At 37.3% G+C, this 21498-nt stretch overlaps 1 protein-coding gene and 1 non-coding gene across 7 annotated transcripts in view; one reads left to right on the forward strand and one right to left on the reverse strand.

The window, feature by feature from the left end:
* Positions 1 to 21498, forward strand: part of OSBPL9 (oxysterol binding protein like 9) — a 174162-nt gene that overhangs the window by 87925 nt on the left and 64739 nt on the right. For all 6 annotated transcript variants that reach the window (XM_012776195.2, XM_012776196.2, XM_012776194.2 and 3 more), the window contains one exon: positions 2435 to 2511. In XM_012776195.2, coding sequence (XP_012631649.2) covers positions 2435 to 2511 — 77 coding nt within the window. The remainder of the gene's footprint in view (positions 1 to 2434; positions 2512 to 21498) is intronic.
* On the reverse strand, positions 7039 to 7100 carry LOC142869796 (U7 small nuclear RNA). The gene has a single exon (XR_012918351.1). It is a non-coding gene; the product is annotated as a U7 small nuclear RNA (small nuclear RNA).

Raw genomic sequence — 21498 nt, forward strand, 5'->3', positions numbered from 1 at the left:
CTCCTTCAGGTTGGCTCCTGTGCCTTTGTGACATGCCCCCATTCTTTTTCAAGTACTTCCTGTATCTGTCTACCTATTTACTTACCTACCCTACCTACCTATTTATTATCTATCTATTTATCTAAAATCTTGAGTTCATACTGATACATCTAATTCCACTCCAATACCACAGGTTTATTCTAGACTTCTCCCTTTTCTTATTTGTAAATTTTTTCTTTGACAGTTGAGAAATGTGGTTCTCATTATCTAATATAGTCACTTGTTTGTAGTTATAGAATTGCTAACCTATACTCCTATGAAAACCAGATTTACTAAATAGAGTACAATATTTGTATACAGCTATTTCTTTCTTTTCTTTCTTTCTTTTTTTTTTTTTTTTAGCCTTTCATTATATAGTCCAAATATTGTTTTTCAAAGTTACTTCGTGTCTTAATCAGTTTGGGGTGCTATAACAAATTACCACAGATTGGAAAGCTTAAAGAGCAAACATTGATTTCTCACAGTTCTGGAGGCTGGGAAGTTTGAGATCAGGGTGTCAGCATAGTCAAGTTATGATGAAGGCCCTCTTACAGGTTGTAGACATTCCATATCTCCTTGTCCTTTGTATCCTCACATCTTGGAAAGAGAGCAAGAGAGCTCTCTGGAGTCCCTAATCCCATTCAAGAAAGTTCCTATATCTTGAAAACAGATTTTTTTTTCTGTTTCTGTTTTTACTGGGATGTGTCTGTGTTTTTCTTTGATTTATCCTGCTTGGGATTCCTAGAGCTTCTGATGTCTGTGGCTTAATGCCTTTCATAATTTTGGGAAATTCTCAGCCAGATAGTACTTCTCTTCTATTCTCTCTTTTTGTCTCCCTCTGGTATTTTAATCACGTGCGTGTTATACTTTTTCACCCTCTGTGTTGCCTACCCTTTCTTCTACGTTTTCTATCCCTTTGTCTCACTGTCTTTCATTCTGATTAGTTTCTTCTAACCTCTTTTCCAGTTTTCTAATTGTCTCTTGAGTTGTATTTGGTCTGTCATTAAATTCATCTATTGAATTCTTAATTTTTATTATATTTTTCTATTTTAGAATTTATATTTATTTTATAAATCTAAATGAAAAGCAAACAAAATAAAAAAATTTAAAAAAGGAAAAATCTATATTATTTATAAAATAATCTGGAGCCCTTGTTTATCTGTTTATATATTGTCTTTTGGTTCTCATTAATGTGTGGTTTTTTCCTCCAGAAGTGTCTGTGCTTATGTGTACTTGATTGTCTTTGCCTTTGTGCTATACATTGTATTTGAAAAATTGTTTATAGAAATTTAATTTAGAAGCTAAGATGATATTATCTTACAGAAAAGATTTTCATTTGCTTTGGCTAGTTAGATACCTGGACTCACTAATAATCTGGGGTCATTTTAATCCATTTTAGGCATCAAGATTTAAGATTTTTCTGGGCCACCTATATGACCAAGTAATAGTTTTAATTCTGGTTTACCTTAACTCCAAATTGAAGGTTTTTGGGGTCCCAATCAAAACATAGCTTATTGGCTGGGCGTGGTGGCTCACACCTGTAATCCTAGCACGCTGGCAGGATTGCTCAAGGTCAGGAGTTCGAAACCAGACTGAGCAAGAGCGAGACCTCGTCTCTACTACAAAATAGAAAGAAGTTAATTGGCTAGCTAATATATATAGAAGAAATTAGCCAGGCATGGTGGCGCTGAGGCAGGAGGATCACTTGAGCCCAGGAGTTTGAGGTTGCTGTGCTAGGCTAACGCTCTAGCCTGGGCAACAAACCGAGACTCTGTCTCAAAAAAAAAAACAAAAACAAAAACATGGCCTATTTACAAGATCTCCTGTTGTTGGTGGGCCCTGGTTTCTCTCTTTTGACCTAAAAAGGCTTATTATATTATTTAAATAGGCTTTATTCTTTAGAGCAGTTTTAGGTTCCCAGCAAAATTGAGCAGAAAGTAGAGTTCTCATATAGCCCCTGCTCACACACTGATAAAGCTTTTAAGTGCATTGTCCAGTCTACAACTCCTGTCCTGGAATTTATAAAGTCTCTGGGCGAAAAGTGGCCCTAAATATAAGGCTTATCTTCTAGATTTTTGTCTTCTCCCAGATGTTGGCCTGATAATTCTATACTACTTTGTTGATTTCTGATGCCTTCAACCAATTGTTTTTTAATAATCAGCCCAGCTTTTCTAGTTCTCAGTGGGAAGTTTGATCTGAACTATATAGCCTGCTATTATTGAACGTAATATTCCCTTTGTTATAAATTGTTGAAAGCAGATTTGCATATCTTGAAAGGATAGATCAAGCTGAACTTATTAAGGAAATGGCACAACTAAAAACCTTTTCTGTTAGCATCACAGTTTTAAAATTATACTTTCAAATATAGAGGTATATTGTAGAAAGTAAACTTAATTTTTATAATCTTTTATTCCAGCACGTGATGCTGATGAGCGAGAGAAGTGGATCCATGCCTTAGAAGAAACAATTCTTCGACATACTCTCCAGCTTCAAGTAAGAGTCTTTACGTGGCTTCTGGATAGTTCGTTAGCTTTTTGTGTGTTTGTTTTCTGATTTTTTAAAAATAATTGTGATATGATGTAATGAGAACTTTTAATTTCTCAGTTGTTTTTTCTTGCTTTTACAGTGTTATATAGTAAAGTTATAGTCGTTTATTGTGCTTTCTGTAGGGTAAAATACTGATTTTTGTCTAGAAACAAGACAGTAACAAGGCAATATTCAAAGTGAAATGCTTTAAAAATGTGCAAGATTCATTTTTTTTTAATTTAGTGTCTGTAGTTGGTTATTGTGTAAATAGTTGGTTCTTTCCTGATTCAGGAAAGATTTCCTGATTCAGAATGTTCAGGATTAAAAGCAGACATGAAATTGTGCTACTTGAAGTTGAATTTTTTTATGAAACAAGCTGAATCTGGGATCACAAATTGCCTCTGACCTTTATAGGACAGTTTATGTTCAAATAAATTTTCTTGCAATACTGCAAAAAAATTATGCATGATATTAGATAAGTGATAAGAAGTTGACCTCACTTTCTTGTTATAGGATTTGGGTATTACTACATGTAGTATTCTTTGGGATGGTAGTGAAAGAAAACTCAATCCAAACTGGTTGAAAAAAAGTAAATCTGCCTTAGATATACTTCGACGTAGGCATGAGATCACGAGGACTCAGATCCTCCATCTCTGTTTCTAAGTTCCAGTTCTTTTGGCGTGGTTTCATTTTCAGATTGGTTCTACATTTGTGGTGGTATGATGGTTCTAGCAATTTCAGCCTCACATATTTCATTCTGGACCTTAACAGGATTGACAGGATTAGTGTCTATCATCTTAGTTTCAGTCATGTGTCCAGTCCTGACCAATCACAATTTCACAGTCATATGCTTTACCTTGGAGCTGGGATGTTACTGGCTTCACCAGAAACACATTCCTGATAGCGTAGAAAGTGTGTTCACCTTACCCCACCCCACCACAAGCAAAATCAGAATAGAGAAGAAAATAGATGCTAGGTAACAAAAAGCAACTAATACCTATCTACACTGAAGATAATTTTCTGTGTTTATTCTCTAATTAAAAAGCTTATATTTGTGACATATAGAAGATTTTCTTTTGAATATTTTCATTTAGAACATTGAATTGTAGAAAATGGATGTTTTATAACCTTTTCTTTCTACCTATCTTTGTCCTACATTAGGCATCGGCTTGATTAGGGTGATATGGGGCATCCTAGGTCTTACTAGATGTTAGACTCTCCATCACTTGAAAGTGTTTAAGTAGAGGCTTAAAAAGCGTTATTTGAGGGTGTGGTTATTAAGAGGCTATAAGAAATGAATATGGAATTGAAATAGATTTGTAAGTTACTAATGAGCTATGCTTTTAAAAAGCAACTTCATAATTTCTATAAGTTTGTTTTTAATTTAGGCAGCTTCATAAATGACTACAGCATCATTTCAGCAAAGTTGTGATCCTGTAAGAAGACAAGTGTTTTACTACTCATATTAGACTTAATGTGGCAGATGAGATCCCTCCCTCCCATGGTTGGTTAGATTGACATTCAAGTTTCTCTGTGATCTATTTTCACATGTCCTTCTGAACATTTCTGCCACTATATAAACCTTCTATTAGAGTGTTGTTACTTACTTGCTTTCCTGTAAACACATTTTTTTCATTTCTGTCCTCCACACTCTTGTGTGTGATGTTCTCTCTCTCTCTCTCTGAAATGTCTCCTGCCCTTTTCTTCAAAGCCTAATTCAGAACTGACCTCTTTAATGAAGCTTCCCCTGTTTAGCCCCTCCTTCCCTCACCCTCCCACCCCAGGTTCAAAATAATCTCTTGCCTTGGAATACTATGAGAACTTTTAATTTCTCAGTTGTTTTTTCTTGCTTTTACAGTGTTATATAGTAAAGTTATAGTCGTTTATTGTGCTTTCTGTAGGGTAAAATACTGATTTTTGTCTAGAAACAAGACAGTAACAAGGCAATATTCAAAGTGAAATGCTTTAAAAATGTGCAAGATTCATTTTTTTTTAATTTAGTGTCTGTAGTTGGTTATTGTGTAAATAGTTGGTTCTTTCCTGATTCAGGAAAGATTTCCTGATTCAGAATGTTCAGGATTAAAAGCAGACATGAAATTGTGCTACTTGAAGTTGAATTTTTTTATGAAACAAGCTGAATCTGGGATCACAAATTGCCTCTGACCTTTATAGGACATAGTTATTGCATAATTCACAAAGCCCTTACCATATTCTTCTTCCTCTTTTTTTTTTTTGAGACAGTGTCTCACCCTGTTGCCTGGGCTAGAGTGCTGTGGTGTCAGCCTAGCTCACAGCAACCTTAAACTCCTGGGCTCAAGTGATCCTCCTGCCTCAGGAGGAGGGACTGGGACTGCAGGTGTACACCACCGTGCCCATCTAATTTTTTCTATTTTTTTTTTTTTTGGTTGTTTGGCTAATTTCTTTCTATTTATAGTAGAGACGGGGTCTCACTCTTGCTGAGGCTGGTCTAGAACTCCTGAGCTCAAGCATTTCTCCCGCCTTGGCCTCCCAAAGTGCTAGGATTACAGGCGTGAGCCACTGTGTCCAGCCCATATTCTTCTTATTTATCTTTTAAAGTATAGATAGCTCTCACCTCCTCAGACAGGATGCATATTCCTTAAGTTCAGGCACCAATTCAGTTTTGGAATTTTTGAGCTTTTGCTAAGAAGAGAGCTTAGGTATCTTTGGAAATAAAAGACAACTTTAAGAAGTCTTAGACTTCTGATAGCTTTGATATTTTAAAATACATATAATACAGAAGAATACTTTTTTTGCCCTAAACTTAATGCATGCAGAGGGTAGGACATTTAGAAATATGGAATTAAATGTTCATGTGACTGGCAAAAGATTCTCTTCCCAGAGGTAATTAAGTGTGGCAAAGAAATTCACTCTGGATCTAGAATGTCTGGCTTTGTATTCCAGTGCCATCATTAACATTCAACTTACTCTTTCTGAGTTTCAGTGTCCTTATCTATATAATGAGGATAATAAAAGTACCTACTTCCTAGAGTTGTTTTAGTGATTAAGTTAGTTAAAGGAAAACTGGTTGAAACAATGTCTAGCTATATCAAGAACTTGATAAATGTTAGTTGCCATTGCAATAACTATTGCTACCATTCCTTCTCCTAGTGCCTGGTATTCAAATAGTGCTCAGTAAATGTTCGTTAAATGAAGAAATAATTAAAAGAGTTAATGAACAAACAGTTGATGTCTAGATTGCTTTTCCATTGCTGTTTATTCCATATTTGGAGATGTATAAACTATCTATTAGGCACTGGGGTGGATACTCATGGAGCTGTCTTCCAAAGGGGTGTGAGAGAGGAGATTCAGTGATGGCAGTGGCCTACTTTTTAAATATATCCTAGTATCTATTTTAATTTCTTACAAAAATCTTAAAAGATATGTATTTTTATCTCCAGTTTATAGATGAGGAAGCTTCTACTACATAGCACGGCTTCCTTTTTCCATTGAACTTTATCACTACTTCAGCCATTAAATTATACTGCACTGGCTTTATCATTACTAAGAACTGTGCCACTTCCAAGATATTAAAATTAAATTAAAAAGTGTTTTCTGGCTGGGCATGGTGGCTCACTCCTACAATCCTAACACTCTGGGAGGCCAAGGCAGGTGGATTGCTCGAGGTCAGGAGTTCGAAACCAGCCTGAGCAAGAGCGAGACCCCCGTCTCTACTATAAATAGAAAGAAATTAATTGGCCAACTAACATATATATAGAAAAAATTAGCTGGGCATGGTGGTGCTTGCCTGTAGTCCCCAGCTACTCGGGAGGCTGAGGCAGGAGGATCATTTGAGCCCAGCAGTTTGAGGTTGCTGTGAGCTAGGCTGACGCCATGGCACTCACTCTAGCCTGGGCAACAAAACTTTTGAGACTGTCTTTCAAAAAAAAAAAAAGTGTTTTCTCTTTGACAACAGTTTTCTTACCTTCACCTCCTTCTTTACTCACCTTCACCTCCTACTTTACTTCTGAACCTTTCTTTTCTCGTTTTGGTCTGAGCTCTACTTTTCCATTTTTCATTTCCATTAGTACCTTGCTAGTTTTGTTTCTCTTATTCCCCAGAGTAGACCTTGTGGCTGCTGCTTTTTTTTTTTTTTTTTTTTCTTTTTGGGACAGAGTCTCACTCTGTTGCCCTGGCTAGAGTGAGTGCCATGTCGTTAGCCTACCTCACAGTAACCTCAAACTCCTGGGCTCAAGTGATCCTCCTGCCTCAGCCTCCTGAATAGCTGGGACTATAGCTGTGCACCACCACGCCTGGCTAATTTTTTTTTTTTTTTTTAGTTGTGTGGCTAATTTCTTTCTATTTTTAGTAGAGATGGGGCCTCACTTTTGCTGAGGCTGGTCTCCAGCTCCTGAGCTCAAGCCATCTTCCCACCTTGGCCTCCCAGAGTACCGGGATTATAGGTGTGAGCCACCACGCCTGGCCTGCTTAACACTGTTTTTGCTATCACCCATAGAATTTGTGTTTTTTGAGGATGAGGGTCTTCCGGTAAGAACCGGAAAACCTGCTAGACAAATTCTAAAAGAGCTGTAACACTCACACTTAGAATTTCTTGTCACTGGATGTTTTGGGTTTTATGTAATTTGGGTCTCCATTCTCCAGGCTCCCCATTGTGTGGTTTCTCTGCTTGTAGTACTGTTAGAGGTCACAAAGTTAGATTATTGTATCTATTACAATTTTAATTTTAACTTTAATTGGATATGCATTATTATTTAACAGTCTTTGTATTGATTTCTTGTTGATTTCCAATTGAAGCCCCATTGTGAAATCTCTTTTATATTCAGTATCTAATTATAGCCTATTCTCATCTTCATAGAAAAAGGTCTTTCTTCTTCAATAGTTCTTAAAGATTTCACCTATACTTCTCTGCTTTGCATATTTCGAAACAAAAATATTATTACCCCTTCCCAAGGTTAACACTACACACATACTCTTTTTTTATTTTTTTATTTTTGGAGACAGATTCTCACTCTGTTGCCCAGGTTAGAGTGCCATGGCATCAGCCTAGCTCACAGCAACCTCAAGCTCCTGGGCTCAAGCAATCCTTCTGCCTCAGCCTCCCGAGTAGCTGGGACTACAGGCATGCACCACCATGCCTGGCTAATTTTTTTATGTATTTTTAGTTGGCCAATTAATTTCTTTCTATTTTTAGTAGAGACGGGGTCTCACTCTTGCTCAGGCTGGTTTCAAACTCCTGACCTTGAGCAATACTCCCACCTCAGCCTCCCAGAGTGCTAGGATTACAGGCACGAGCCACTGTGCCCAGCCTACACACATACTCTTGACTGCATGATGTTTCCTTTGAGATAGTGTCCTTGTTCCTTGACCCTCCAGTTGTGCCCACCATTTACATGAATTCAGCTAAATCTTCTGTGTAGATGACTCTTTTTTATTTATTTTTTTTTTGAGACAGAGTCTCACTCTGTCGCCTGGGCTAGAGTGCAGTGACGTCAGCCTAGCTCACAGCAACCTCAAACTCCTGGGCTCAGGCGATCCTCCTGCCTCAGCCTCTCGAGTAACTGGGACTACAGGCATGCGCCACCATGCCCGGCTAATTTTTTCTATATATTTTTAGTTGGCCAACTAATTTCTTTCTATTTATAGTAGAGACAGGGTCTCGCTCTTGCTCAGGCTGGTTTTGAACTCCTGACCTTGAGCAATCTACCCACCTCGGCCTCCCAGAGTGCTAGGATTACAGGTGTGAGCCATGGCACCCGACCAATCCTTTTGAGATTATAAATTTCATGAGATCAGAGAGAGAAACTATCTCATTGATAGTGTTCCCCATGGCACATGTGCAAAGCCCCACCAAGCATCGTTCACACTTTTGAATGTGATTTGAGAGGCGGCATATTAATGAAAAGATTTGGAGCCAGGCTGACCAGGACTTGAGTCTTGAGTCTGCCCTTGTACTATCTGTATAATCTGGTGTCAGTACTTAATTTCCTTTATACCTGTTTCTCATCTTTAGAAGTAGATATAGAATCTCCTCAAAGTAGTAGTATTAAGATAATATAATATCTCTAATATTACGCCTTATACATAGAAGGTACTCAACAAATATTAGTTCCATTCTTCCTTCTATTCTCATTAACTGTTAGTCCATTTATAGCATTTTTTTCTACCTGTCCCCTTTCCTGTCTTTCCTCTGTTCCTTCTCTCATCCCATGGTTCCTGCTTTGCTGTGGGTATCAGCAAATTGTAATCAGGATAGTCTAAAGATGGCAAAAGACAATTAAAACCTCTGTCTTTTCAACTCCTATGGAGGTTGAATTTCTAATGGTCATTCTAAACTTGTTGTATATTAGTTAGTTTGTAGTGTCTTTTCATATCTTTACATCCAGCCAATTTAGGAAGCTCCTTGAAGGTCGGAGGGCAGAGGGGCTGCTGTGCTTCTTAATCCCCTCCTTATAGGCTGTAAGAGATGTGCAGTAGATACTTGATGGCACTGATTAATGGAGGGGAACCTTTCAGATTATTTATTTACCCTAGTATGCTTTAGTATGAACTAAATGCTAAGAGATTGTCAAGCAAGTGAGTGATTACTGGAAGAACGTTACAGGCTGTAGGTTTTTTAGTATCTTATATTGTGCAAATATAATGAATTACAGCAGCTTGTCTGGGTATCATACAGGTATAAAAATCATTTTTATAAACTTGAGTAATTTTGGACTCATTTTAGAAAAACCTCTTGCAGGCCATGAATGCCAATGTGAAAGTAAAGTATTATGTCATAATGTTTAATGCAGGCAAACACAAAGCCAGATATAAATTTCTTTAAAATCTCACAGAAGCCAGGCACAGTGGCTCAAGCCTATAATTCCAGTACTTTGAGAGGCTGAGGCAGGAGGATAGCTTGAGGCCAGGAGTTTAAGACTAGCCTGGGCAACATAGTGAGACTGTCTCTACAAAAAACAAAATTAAAAAATATATATATATATGTATATAAACACATTGACTGCCATCCTAGAAAACAAATTTTTTTCCTTGGGGGCATGGTGTTTTATTACAAAGATAGAATAAAAACTTCAAAAACAAAAGGGTATTTTCTAAATTAATGAAAATTTCATTATTTTTTATTGTTTTCTCTACATGAGTAATATGCAACTTGAAAAATAGTTTTCACGGCTCCCAAGGTGAAGAGAAATGTGAGTAACATATGTTTCATAAGGCCCTGGGCCCCAAACTAGCATGAGTTAAATATAACTCACATGGCAGTTAATATGTTAACCAGATGTAGTGGCTTGCACTTGCAGTCCCAGCTACTTAGGAGACTGAGGTAGGATCACTTGAGCCCAAGAGTTTGAGGTTGTAGTTATGCCACTGCACTCTAGTCTGGGCCAGAGAATAAAACCCTGCCTCTAAAGAGAAATAAATAAATAAATAAATAAATAGGTAAGTAAGTAAGTAAGTAAATAAATAAAATCTTAAAGCACCCTACATCTGAAAGAATTAAATGTAAACATAACACAAAGCAATAAAATCTAAATTATCATTAATTTAATGTGATGAATGATATTGTCTTGCTAAAAGTCAGTTTCTATTTACAATTTGAAAATGGTGCTGACTATTGGGGTATAAATTCTTTTTAAGTTTGGCATGTATACACTATTGTGTGCAATATCATGACTATCATCTTGCTACTTTTCTCTATTGTAACTACCAGGAAATCTTCACTTGTACAACACATGCCATGGGATCGTTTGGGCTTTACTTCATGTAGATATGTCATTTACATGGTCAGTGTCACTTTTGTGACAAATAATATATGGTCCCAAATTGACTATAAATACAAGCAAGGACAATGAAATAACTTGGTAGCACTTGGTTTTCAGGTTGTTACAAAGCTGATTTAGTGTATGGTTACACTCATTTTTATAGATTATCAGAAATGAAAACATGAAAGATTGTTGTGGAGACATAGATCCCAGTTTGAAGATGCTCATGTAGATGTTTGAGTGGTATTAGACCTTTAATTTTTTTAGTATTATACTATAAGTGAGTGGATATTTTAAAAATTTAAACTAAATGGCTTTTGTGATTATTCCTTGGGCCAAGAAATTGGGCTTCAATTGTCCTTATATGTATAGTTTTTGTAGGCTACTGTAGACTGTATCTTTAGTGGTTATCAAATTAGAATTTCATTGCTACTATCCTATAATTTCATAATTTTTGGCTCTCACTGACTTTGATCTTAAGCCCCAAGAGAGAAAGGACATGCCTTGTATGAGAATATGGCTGAGGGGAACAGAAAGGGCCAGTGAAATACCATTGAATCTATGGGTAAAACAAGCACTACAGAGAGAAAGGAGATGTGGTAGACCTGCAGATTATTATTGAGGCTAGAAAAACAACAGAGCCATTGTGAAGCCTTTTTTTTCAAAAGAAGATACTCAGTTATGATAATTAACATGTCTGGCCAACTTTTGTTATAGACAAACACAATTTAGTATTTAAGGTACAATTTAGGAGAGTAGCTGAAAAGTTAATCTTTAGGATTGAGATGCCTTGATTGTACCTTCATTAACTGTAATGGCTTGTGTCTAACTGGGTAACTAAGATTAAAAGAAATCTTTCGAATGTTTTTCTTGATTGTGTTAACCCACTTTGCTGAATATTAGCTTTTTGAACATACTTTTCAATTTCAATATGTAAAGATCTGTTTACTTCTACTGTATTGTTTCCCTGGGCTCATTAGATTTTATTTGTATCATGTAGAAAAATAGGTGTGTTTTGTTTTTCTCCCTTGAAGCCCTTTGTTTCCCAAAGGAAATGATTGCAATATAGGTGTGTCATCTCCTCCACAGGTAGGTGGTATGGAGAAATAGCCAGTTACTGGGGTTTCCCATAACAAAGAAGATTCTCTTGAGGGCTGTTGCCAGTGTCCTTGCTATTACTGAGGGCAGATGAATTTCTGGCTCCTAAATTAGAATTTAGGATTCTGTATTTCATTTTTCTTATGAATTGTGTTGTACTAGTGATGACTTATCTATCTTGAACTCTTGGGAAACAACTAAGAACAGATGGTCAATATTTATAAATAGCTAAAGGTTATTCAACTGCTAGAAATTTACTTTAACTGTGTATTTTTATGGAAATCTTATATGTTTTTCTGCCTTTTCATAATAAAAATAAAATTTCAAAACATTTTAAATAGTGCATGCTCAATTCAGAACATATAGAGTATACAGAAAAGTTATTTATTTGGTAAATATTTATTGAGCACTTACTATGTTCCATTCACTGTACTCTAGTTGTAGAAGAGATAACTGAATAAAGCTATACACAGACCTTGCCTTTGTGGAGCTGAGTCTAGCATAAAGAGGAAAATAAAAATTATAATGAGGATGGAATTTTTAAAAAACTGTGATAAAGGCTGGGTGCGGTGGCTCACGCCTGTAATCCTAGCACTCTGGAGGCCGAGGCGGGCAGATTGCTTGAGGTCAAGAGTTCGAAACCAGCCTGAGCAAGAGCGAGACCCCATCTCTACTATAAATAGAAAGAAATTAATTGGCCAACTAATATATATAGAAAAAATTAGCTGGGCATGGTGGTGCATGCTTGTAGTCCCAGCTACTCAGGAGGCTGAGGCAGCAGGATTACTTGAGGCCAGGAGTTTGAGGTTGTTGTGAGCTAGGCTGACGCCATGGCACTCACTCTAGTCTCAAGAAACAAAACAAAACAAAAAAAACCTGTGATACAAGCTTCCAAAAAATTTTAAACTATGTAGAACTATATAAAATTAAGTGATAGCTTTTCCTACATACTCTTTTTTAGAGAGAAGCATGCATTTCTCATTTATTAACTTCCTAATCCTGATGTCACCTCATAGTGCATAAAAGATGGAACATTTAAAATGAATGGTAGGCTAGGCACGGTGGCTCATGCCTGTAATCCTAGCACTCTGGGAGGCTGAGGCGGGTGGATTGCTCGAGGTCAGGAGTTCGAAACCAGCCTGAGCAAGAGTGAGACCCCGTCTCTACTATAAATAGAAAGAAATTAATTGGCCAACTAATATATATAGAAAAATTAGCCAGGCATGGTGGCACATGCCTGTAGTCCCAGCTACTCGGGTGGCTGAGGCAGAAGGATTGCTTGAGCCCAGGAGTTTGAGGTTGTTGTGAGTTAGGCTGATGCCATGGCACTCACTCTAGCCTGGTCAACAAAGTGAGACTCTGTCTCAAAAATAAAATAAAATAAAATGAATGGTAATTAGACAATACAAAGCATTGTCCCTTATCTTGTGGCAAGGAGCTGTGCATTTCTATTCAAATTTGGCAACTCAAGTGTTTTCAATGAAATCTATGAATTGTTTCAGAATAAAGTGATGCAGAATATTACCTGTAAAAATCAGGGCAATAGTGCCTATCTAATATCATTTTGAAAATTAAATGGTACTAAAAGGCTCATTAAAAAAACAAAACAAAACTGTGGGGCTGGGTATGGTGGCTTATATCCACAATCCTAGCACTTTGGGAGGCCGAGGTGGGAAAATCACTTGAGTCCAGGAGTTTGAGACCAACCTGAGCAACACAGACTCACATCTCTACGAAAAACAGAAAAATTTGTTGGGCATGGCGGTGCGTGCCTATAGTCCCAGCTACTTGGGAGGCTAAGGCAGGATTGCTTGAGCCTAGGCATTTGAGGTTGCAGTGAGCTATGATAATGCTACTGTACTCTAACTCAGGCAGCAGAGTGAGACCCTGTCTCAAAAAGAAAAAAGAGGCCGGGCGCGGTGGCTCACGCCTGTAATCCTAGCTCTTGGGAGGCCGAGGCGGGCGGATTGCTCAAGGTCAGGAGTTCAAAACCAGCCTGAGCAAGAGTGAGACCCCGTCTCTACTATAAATAGAAATAAATTAATTGGCCAACTGATATATATATATATATATAAAAAAAATTAGCCGGGCATAGTGGCGCATGCCTGTAGTCCCAGCTACTCGGGAGGCTGAGGCAGAAGGATCGCTCGAGCCCAGGAGTTTGAGGTTGCTGTGAGCTAGGCTGACGCCACGGCACTCACTCTAGCCTGGGCAACAAAGCGAGACTCTGTCTCAAAAAAAAAAAAAAAGAAAAAGAAAAAAAAAAGAAAAACTTTGGCTCTTATCCCTCTACTTTCTCTGTTCTGCTTCCTAGACTAGCCATTTTCAACTTTTTAAAAGCAGTTTATTTTGCTGCTTTCAGGTACCACAATACCTGACATTTCATTCATTCAGCAGACGTTATGTACCTAATACATGCCAGTCCCTGTGTGAGGAGATGCTAAAGATACAGTGGTCAACAAGACATGGTGAAATTGTGTAGAGGACCAAATATTTCTTTCTGTTTGATTATGCATTGAAAGTTGCAAACAGTTAACAAACTTTTGGAACATGGTGGCTTTGATCATAAGAAAGGGACTGCTTCTATCATATACCAAGTTATGTATTTATTTTATCTGGCCAAAGTTTCTACATGAAAATTTATTGGCTGACTTTAGTGTTGAGATTTCTCAGAACCTGTCAGGCAAAATAGTGACTATCTTGATGGTAGTTGTCTTTTAATATTATCTGATTTAGTCTTTTGGCCTGAGTTGCTAGGCAAATACCTACAGAAAATATGATTTGACTTCAGACAAACAATTTTTTAGAGAAGTTTTAGGTTCACAGCAAAATTAAGCAGAAGGTACAAAGATTTCTCCTGTACCCCCTGCCCACACACATGTCTGGCCTCCCCTATTATCAGTATCCCCTACCAGAGTGGTACATTTTTATAATTAATGAACCTACAGTGACACGCCATTATCACCCAAAGTTCATAGTTTACATTATAGTTCACCTGTGGTGTTGTCTATGGGTTTGGACAAATTTATTTATTTATTTTTTTTTTTTTTTTTTTTTTTTTTTTTGAGACAGAGTCTCGCTTTCTTGCCTAGGCTAGAGTGAGTGCCGTGGCATCAGCCTAGCTCACAGCAACCTCAAACTCCTGGGCTCAAGCGATCCTCCTGCCTCAGCCTCCCGAGTAGCTGGGACTACAGGCACGAGCCACCATGCCCGGCTGATTTTTATATTATATATATTAGTTGGCCAATTAATTTCTTTCTATTTTTATGGTAGAGACGGGGTCTCGCTCAGGCTGGTTTTGAACTCCTGACCTTGAGTAATCCGCCCGCCTCGGCCTCCCAGAGTGCTAGGATTACAGGCGTGAGCCACCGCGCCCGGCCGACAAATTTATAATAACATTTATTCACTATTATAATATCATACATAGTGGTTTCACTACCCTAAAAATTCAGTGTGCTCCACCTATTCATCCTTTTCTCCCCACTAATCCTTGACAACCACTGAACTTTTTAACATCTCCATAGTTTTTCCCTTTCCAGAATGTCATATGGTTGTCATCACATAGTATTAAATATGTAGATTTTTCAGATGTGCTTCTTTCACATAGTAATATGCATTTAAGTTTCCTCCTTGTCTTTTCATGGCTTGATAGCTCATTTCTTTTTAGTGCTGAGTAATATTCTGTTGTCTGGATATACCACAGTTTATTTATCCATTCACCTACCAGAAGACATCTTGGTCACTTCCAAGTTTTGGCAATTATAAATGAAGTTGCTATAAACATTGTATACAGGTTTTCATGTGGACATATGTTATCAACTCCTTTGGGTAAATATACAATACCAAGGCGTGCCATTGCTGGATCACATGGTAAGAGTATGTTTAGTTTTATAACAAAACACTAAACCACTAAAGTGGCTGTACCATTTTCCATTACTACCAGCAATGAATGAAATTTCTTGTTGCTCCACATCCTCTTCAGCATTTGGCATTGGCAATGTTCTGAATTTGTGCCATTCTATTAGCTATGTAGTAGTAACTCATTTTAATTTGTATTTCTTTGATAACATATGATGTGGAATATCTTTTTATATGCTTATTAAGAGCTCTCTGTATAATTTAGATAACAATCCATTATCAGATACGTCTTTTGCGAATATTTTTTCCCAGCTTGAGTCTTCTCTTTTTATTCTTTTGATAGGTCATTCACACAGCAGAAAATGAATTTCAGTTTATCAATTCTTTGTTTCATGGATTGTGCCTTTGGTGTTGTATCTAGAAAGTGATTACTAAACCCTAAATTATCTTGATTTTTCTCAGAAGTTATCTTCTAGAAATTTTATAGTTTTGTATTTTACATTTAGGTCTGTGATCCATTTTGAGTTAATTTCTATGGGTGAGTATAAAGTCTGTGTCTAGATTTGTTTTTTTTTTTTGCATGTGAATGTCCAGTTGTCCCACCAGCATTTGTTGAAAAGATTGTATTTCTCTATTGTCTTTCTTTTGCTTCTTTGTCAAAAATCAGTTGACTATATTTAAGTGGGTCTCTTTCTGGGCTCTCTATTCTGTTCCATTCATCTATTTCTCTATTCTTTCACCAATGCCACACTGTATTGATTGTTGTAGCTTTATAGTAGGTTTTGAAGTCGGGAAATGTTATTTCTCCAACTTTGTTCTTATCTTTTTTTTTTTTTTTTTTTTTTTTGAGACAGAGTCTCGCTTTGTTGCCCAGGCTAGAGTGAGTGCCGTGGCGTCAGCCTAGCTCACAGCAACCTCAAACTCCTGGGCTCCAGTGATCCTTCTGCCTCAGCCTCCCGGGTAGCTGGGACTACAGGCATGCACCACCATGCCCGGCTAATTTTTATATATATATATCAGTTGGCCAATTAATTTCTTTCTATTTATAGTAGAGACGGGGTCTTGCTCTTGCTCAGGCTGGTTTTGAACTCCTGACCTTGAGCAATCCGCCCGTCTCGGCCTCCCAAGAGCTAGGATTACAGGCGTGAGCCACAGCGCCCGGCCTGTTCTTATCTTTTAATATTGTGTTGGATATTGTTGTTCTTTTGCTTCTGCACTTAAATTTTAGTGTCAGTTTGTTGATAACCACCAAATAACTTGCAGTGATTTTGATTGAGATGGCTTTGATCTGTAGATCAAGTTAGGAAGAACTGACATCTTGATAATATTGAGTCTTCTTACTCTTTTTTTTTTTTGAGACAAGAATCTTGCTTTGTTGCCCAGGCTAGAGTGAATGCCATGGCGTCAGCCTAGCTCACAGCAACCTCAAACTCCTGGGCTCAAGCAATCCTGCTGCCTCATCCTCCCGAGTAGTTGGGACTACAGGCATGTGCCACCATGCCTGGCTAATTTTTCTATATATATTAGTTGGCCAATTAATTTCTTTCTATTTCTAGTAGAAACGAGGTCTCACTCTTGCTCAGGCTGGTTTCAAACTCCTGACCTCGAGCAACCCACCCGCCTTGGCCTCCCAGAGTGCTAGGATTACAAGTGTGAGCCACCGCGCCTAGACAAGTCTTCTTACTCTTGAACATGGACTATCTCTCCATTTATTTAGTTCTTTTTAAATTTCATTTTTCAGCATTTGATAGTTTTCTTCATATAGTTCTTGTATATATTTTATTAGATGTATATGATTTCAAATTCCACTTACTAATTCCTGGCATATAGGAAAACTGTTGACTTTTGTATATTAACTTTGTATCCTGCAACCTTGTTATGATCGCTTATAAGTTCCAGGAATTTTTTTACCTCTTCTTTCCAATTTTCTACACTGACAACTGTGTTATCTACAAACAAAGACAGTTTTATTTCTTACTTCCCAATCATTATAACTTTTATTTTCCTTTCTTACTGCATTAGCTAGAATTTCTGGTACAATGTTGAAAATTGGTGGTGAGAGGAGACATCCTTGCCTTGTTCTTGATCTTAATGAGAAAGCTTCTAGTTTCTCACCATTAAGATTGATGTTAGATGTAGGTTTTTTGTAGATATTCTTTATCATGTTGCAGAAGTTCCCCTCTCTTTCTAGTTTACTGTTTTTATCAAGAATGGGAGTTAGATTTTGTTAACTTTTTTCTGCATCTAATAATATCATATGAATTTTTTCTTCTTTATCTTATTGACTTGGGGGACTATGTTAATGGATTTTCAAATATTGAACCAGCCTTCCATACCTGGGATAAATCCTATGTGGTTGTCACGAATAATTCTTTTTATACATTGTTGGATTTGATTTGCTAATATTTTGTTGAAGATCTTGGCGTCTATATTTATGAAAGATGTTGGTGTGTAGTTTTATTTTCTTGTAATGTCTTCCTCTGGTTTTGGTATTAGGGTAATGCTATCTCCATAGGATGAGTTGGGAAGTATTCCCTAGCTCCTTCTGTTTTCTGAAAGCGATTATAGATAATTGATATAATTTCTTTCTTAAATGTTTGGTAGAGCTCATCAGGAACCCAGCTGGGCCTGGTGCTTTGTTTTATTATTTATTGATTATTATTATAATTATTGATTCAGCTTCTTTAATAAATATAGGCCTGTTAACATTGCCTTTTTATTCTTTTTTAGCAGATTATGTCTTTCAAGCGAGTGAGCCATTTTATTTAGGTTATCAAATATATGGGTATAGAAATTCTTGTCTCTTATTTTAGAGAGGTCTGATTCTGTTGCCTAGGCTGGAGTGCAGTGGTGTGATCGTGGCTCACTTCAGCCTCAAACTCCTAGATTCAAGTGATCCTCCTGCCTCAGCTTTCTTAGTAGCTGGGACTACAAGTGTGTGCCACCACACGTGGCTAATTTTTAAGAGACAGACTCTCCTAAAGTTGCCAAAGCTGGTCTTGAATTTCTGGCCTTTAGTGATCCTACTGCCTTATCCTCCCAAATTGCTGGGATTACAGATGTGAGCCACAGTGCCCACACTCCTCTTCCCCATTTAAGTTAGCCTGTCCAGAAACTTATCAATATTATTGATTGTTTTCAAAGAACCAGCTTTTGGTTGTGTTGCTTGTCTGTTGATTTCCTGTTTCTAGTGTCATTGATTTCTGCTCTAATTTTTATCGTTTCTTTTCTTTTTCTTTTTATTAAGAGATGAGGTCTTGCTAGTTGCCCAGGCTAGAGTGCAGTGGCTATTCACAGGTGTGATCATAGTGCCCTACAGATTCAAACTCCTGGGCTCAAGTGATCTTCCTACCTTAGCCGCCTTAGTAGTTGGGATTACAGGTATGCACCATTGTGCCCGGCTCTTGTTATTGCTTTTTTTCTGCTTACAGTGGCTTTATTCTTCTTTTTCTGGGTACTGAAGGTGGAAGATTAAATGATTGATTTTATTTATTTTGTTAAAAAATTTTTTTTTGTAGCAATCAGGTCTTGTGTTACTCAGACTGGTCTTAAACTCTTGGGCTCAAGCAAACCTCCCACCTTAGCCTCCCAAAGTGCTTGAATTATAGGCATGAGCCACTGCACCAAGCTAAATGATTGATCTTAGATGTTTCTTCTTTTTTTTTTTTTTTTTTTTTTTTAAATTTTTTTTTTTTTGAGACAGAGTCTCGCTTTGTTGTCCAGGCTAGAGTGAGTGCCGTGGCGTCAGCCTAGCTCACAGCAACCTCAAACTCCTGGGCTCGAGTGATCCTACTGCCTCAGCCTCCCAGGTAGCTGGGACTACAGGCATGCGCCACCATGCCCGGCTAATTTTTTATATATATATCAGTTGGCCAATTAATTTCTTTCTATTTTATAGTAGAGACGGGGTCTCACTCTTGCTCAGGCTGGTTTTGAACTCCTGACCTTGAGCAATCCGCCCGCCTCGGCCTCCCAAGAGCTAGGATTACAGGCGTGAGCCACAGCGCCCGGCCTGTTTCTTCTTTTATAACATATGCATTCGATGCTATACATTTCTCTTCCTAAGCACTGCTTTCACTATATGCCAAAAATATAAGTTGGTTTTCATTTTCATTTAGTTGGAAATACTTAAACATTTCTTATGGGATTTCTTCTTAGACCCATGTGTTATTTAGAAATGTGTTGTTTTAATCTCCACATATTTTGGGATTTTTCCAGTTATCTTTCTGTTATTGAATTCTTGTTTAATTAATTCCATTGTGGTCTGAGAGCAGATGGTGTATTTCTATTCTTTTAATTTTGCTTAGGTGTGTTTTATGGCTCAGAATGTAGTGCATCTTGGCAAATGGACCATGTGAACTTGAGAAGAATGTGTAACCTGCTATTGTTGGGTGAAGCACTTTATGGAAGTCTATTATATTCAGTTGGTAGATGGTGGTGTTAAATTTAATGATGTGCTTATGCATTTTCTCCCTGCTGAATATTTCCATTTCTGATAGATGGGTATTGAAGTCTCCAACTATAACATTGGACTCATCTATTTCTCCATGCAGTTCTGTCAGTTTTTGCCTTACATATTTTGATGTTCTGCTGTTAAGCACATACATATTAAGGATGTTATGTCTTCTGGGGAAATTGACCCCTTTATCATAATGCCATGCATCTCTGTGTCCCTGATAACTTTCCTTTCTGTGAAGTCTACTTTGTCTGAAATCAGTGTAGTAGTTACTGTCACTTTCCTTTGATTAGTGTTAGCATGGAATATCTTCATTTACTTTCAATCTATTAAGGTTATTAAGTATGAAATGTCTAATTTCATTAAGTACTAAGTTAGACAGTTGATATCTCTGACATTTCACTTTGACACATCTTGTTTTATTTTTATTGTGAACATATATCCTCATTCTTTCAAACCAATGGTTTGGCTTGTGTTTTTTTTTAGGGCAATTTTTGTGAAACTATGGGTTAGTGAAAAATGAGCATTATTTTCGAATATGAGTTCCTTTGTGAAATCAGTGCAGCACAGGCAGCTCAAAATATCAATGAAGTGTTTGGGAAGGATGTGGCTAATGAACACGCAGAACATAGATGATTTGAGAAGTTCTGTTCTGGTGATTTTAATCTTGAAAATGAGCCACAAGGGCAACCTGAGACAAAGGTGGATAATGATGAGCTGAAAGCTGTAGTGGAAGTGAATCCACCTCAATCTGTGGGTGAATTAGCAGCAAGGTTTGACATTACTTTTGCAACAATATTGGACAATTTGAAACAAACTGGCAAGGTGAAGATGCTGGATAGATGGGTTCTGCATGAATGAAATGAGCATCAGACTAGAAATCATCTCAAAGCTTGCCTTTCTTTGCTATCATGACATAAAGGCAAACCATTTCTATACTGTATTATTACTTGTGATGAAAAATGGATTATTTTAGACAATTGCAAGGGTTTGGTACAATACTTGGATAACGATGAAGTGCCAAAACACAGTCTAAAACTGAATATTCATTGAGAAAAGCTAATGATGTCTGTTTGGTAATCCAGCGCTGGTATGATCCACTATAGCTTCAGGAAACCTGGTCAGTCTATTACAGTGGATGTCTACTGCAACCAATTGGATAAAATGATGAAAATGCTTGTGATTAAGCGGCTGAGATGGGTTAATAGAGACAGACCAATCCTCTTTTTTTTTTTTTCATAAACATACAGAACAGGAAGAGACCAATCCTCTTGCAAGATAACACATGACTATATGTCACACAGACAACACTGCTCAAACTATAAAAGCTGGACTTGGAAACACTCTGTCATCTACCATATTTACCAGATCTTCTACCACTGACTACCACTTCTTCCAGGCTTTCCAAAACAAAAATATATTCCAATGCAAAAGTATTTGCATCAAAAAATATCCATTTCTCAACAGGCTATGGAAAATGCCTTTCATAATTTCATCACCACTCGCTCACCAGGCTTCTTCACTGCTGGCATAACAAGCTACAGTTAAGATGGCAAAACTATGTCGATAGTTTAGGCACATACTTTGATTAATTGTATTGCTTCTTGTTTGAGATATAGTAAACTACACTTTTGATTCGAAATTGGACATTTCCTATTTAATGACCTAATATATGTCTTTATATTTAAAGTTGGTTTCTTGTAGACAACATATGGTTGGGTCTTGTGTATTTTGATTTACTCTGATAATCTATGCCTCTGAATTGGTGCATTTATACTACTGACAGTCAAAATGATTACTCATACA

Source organism: Microcebus murinus, chromosome 2, assembly GCF_040939455.1.
Source record: "Microcebus murinus isolate Inina chromosome 2, M.murinus_Inina_mat1.0, whole genome shotgun sequence".
Classification (NCBI taxonomy): Eukaryota; Metazoa; Chordata; class Mammalia; order Primates; family Cheirogaleidae; genus Microcebus; species Microcebus murinus.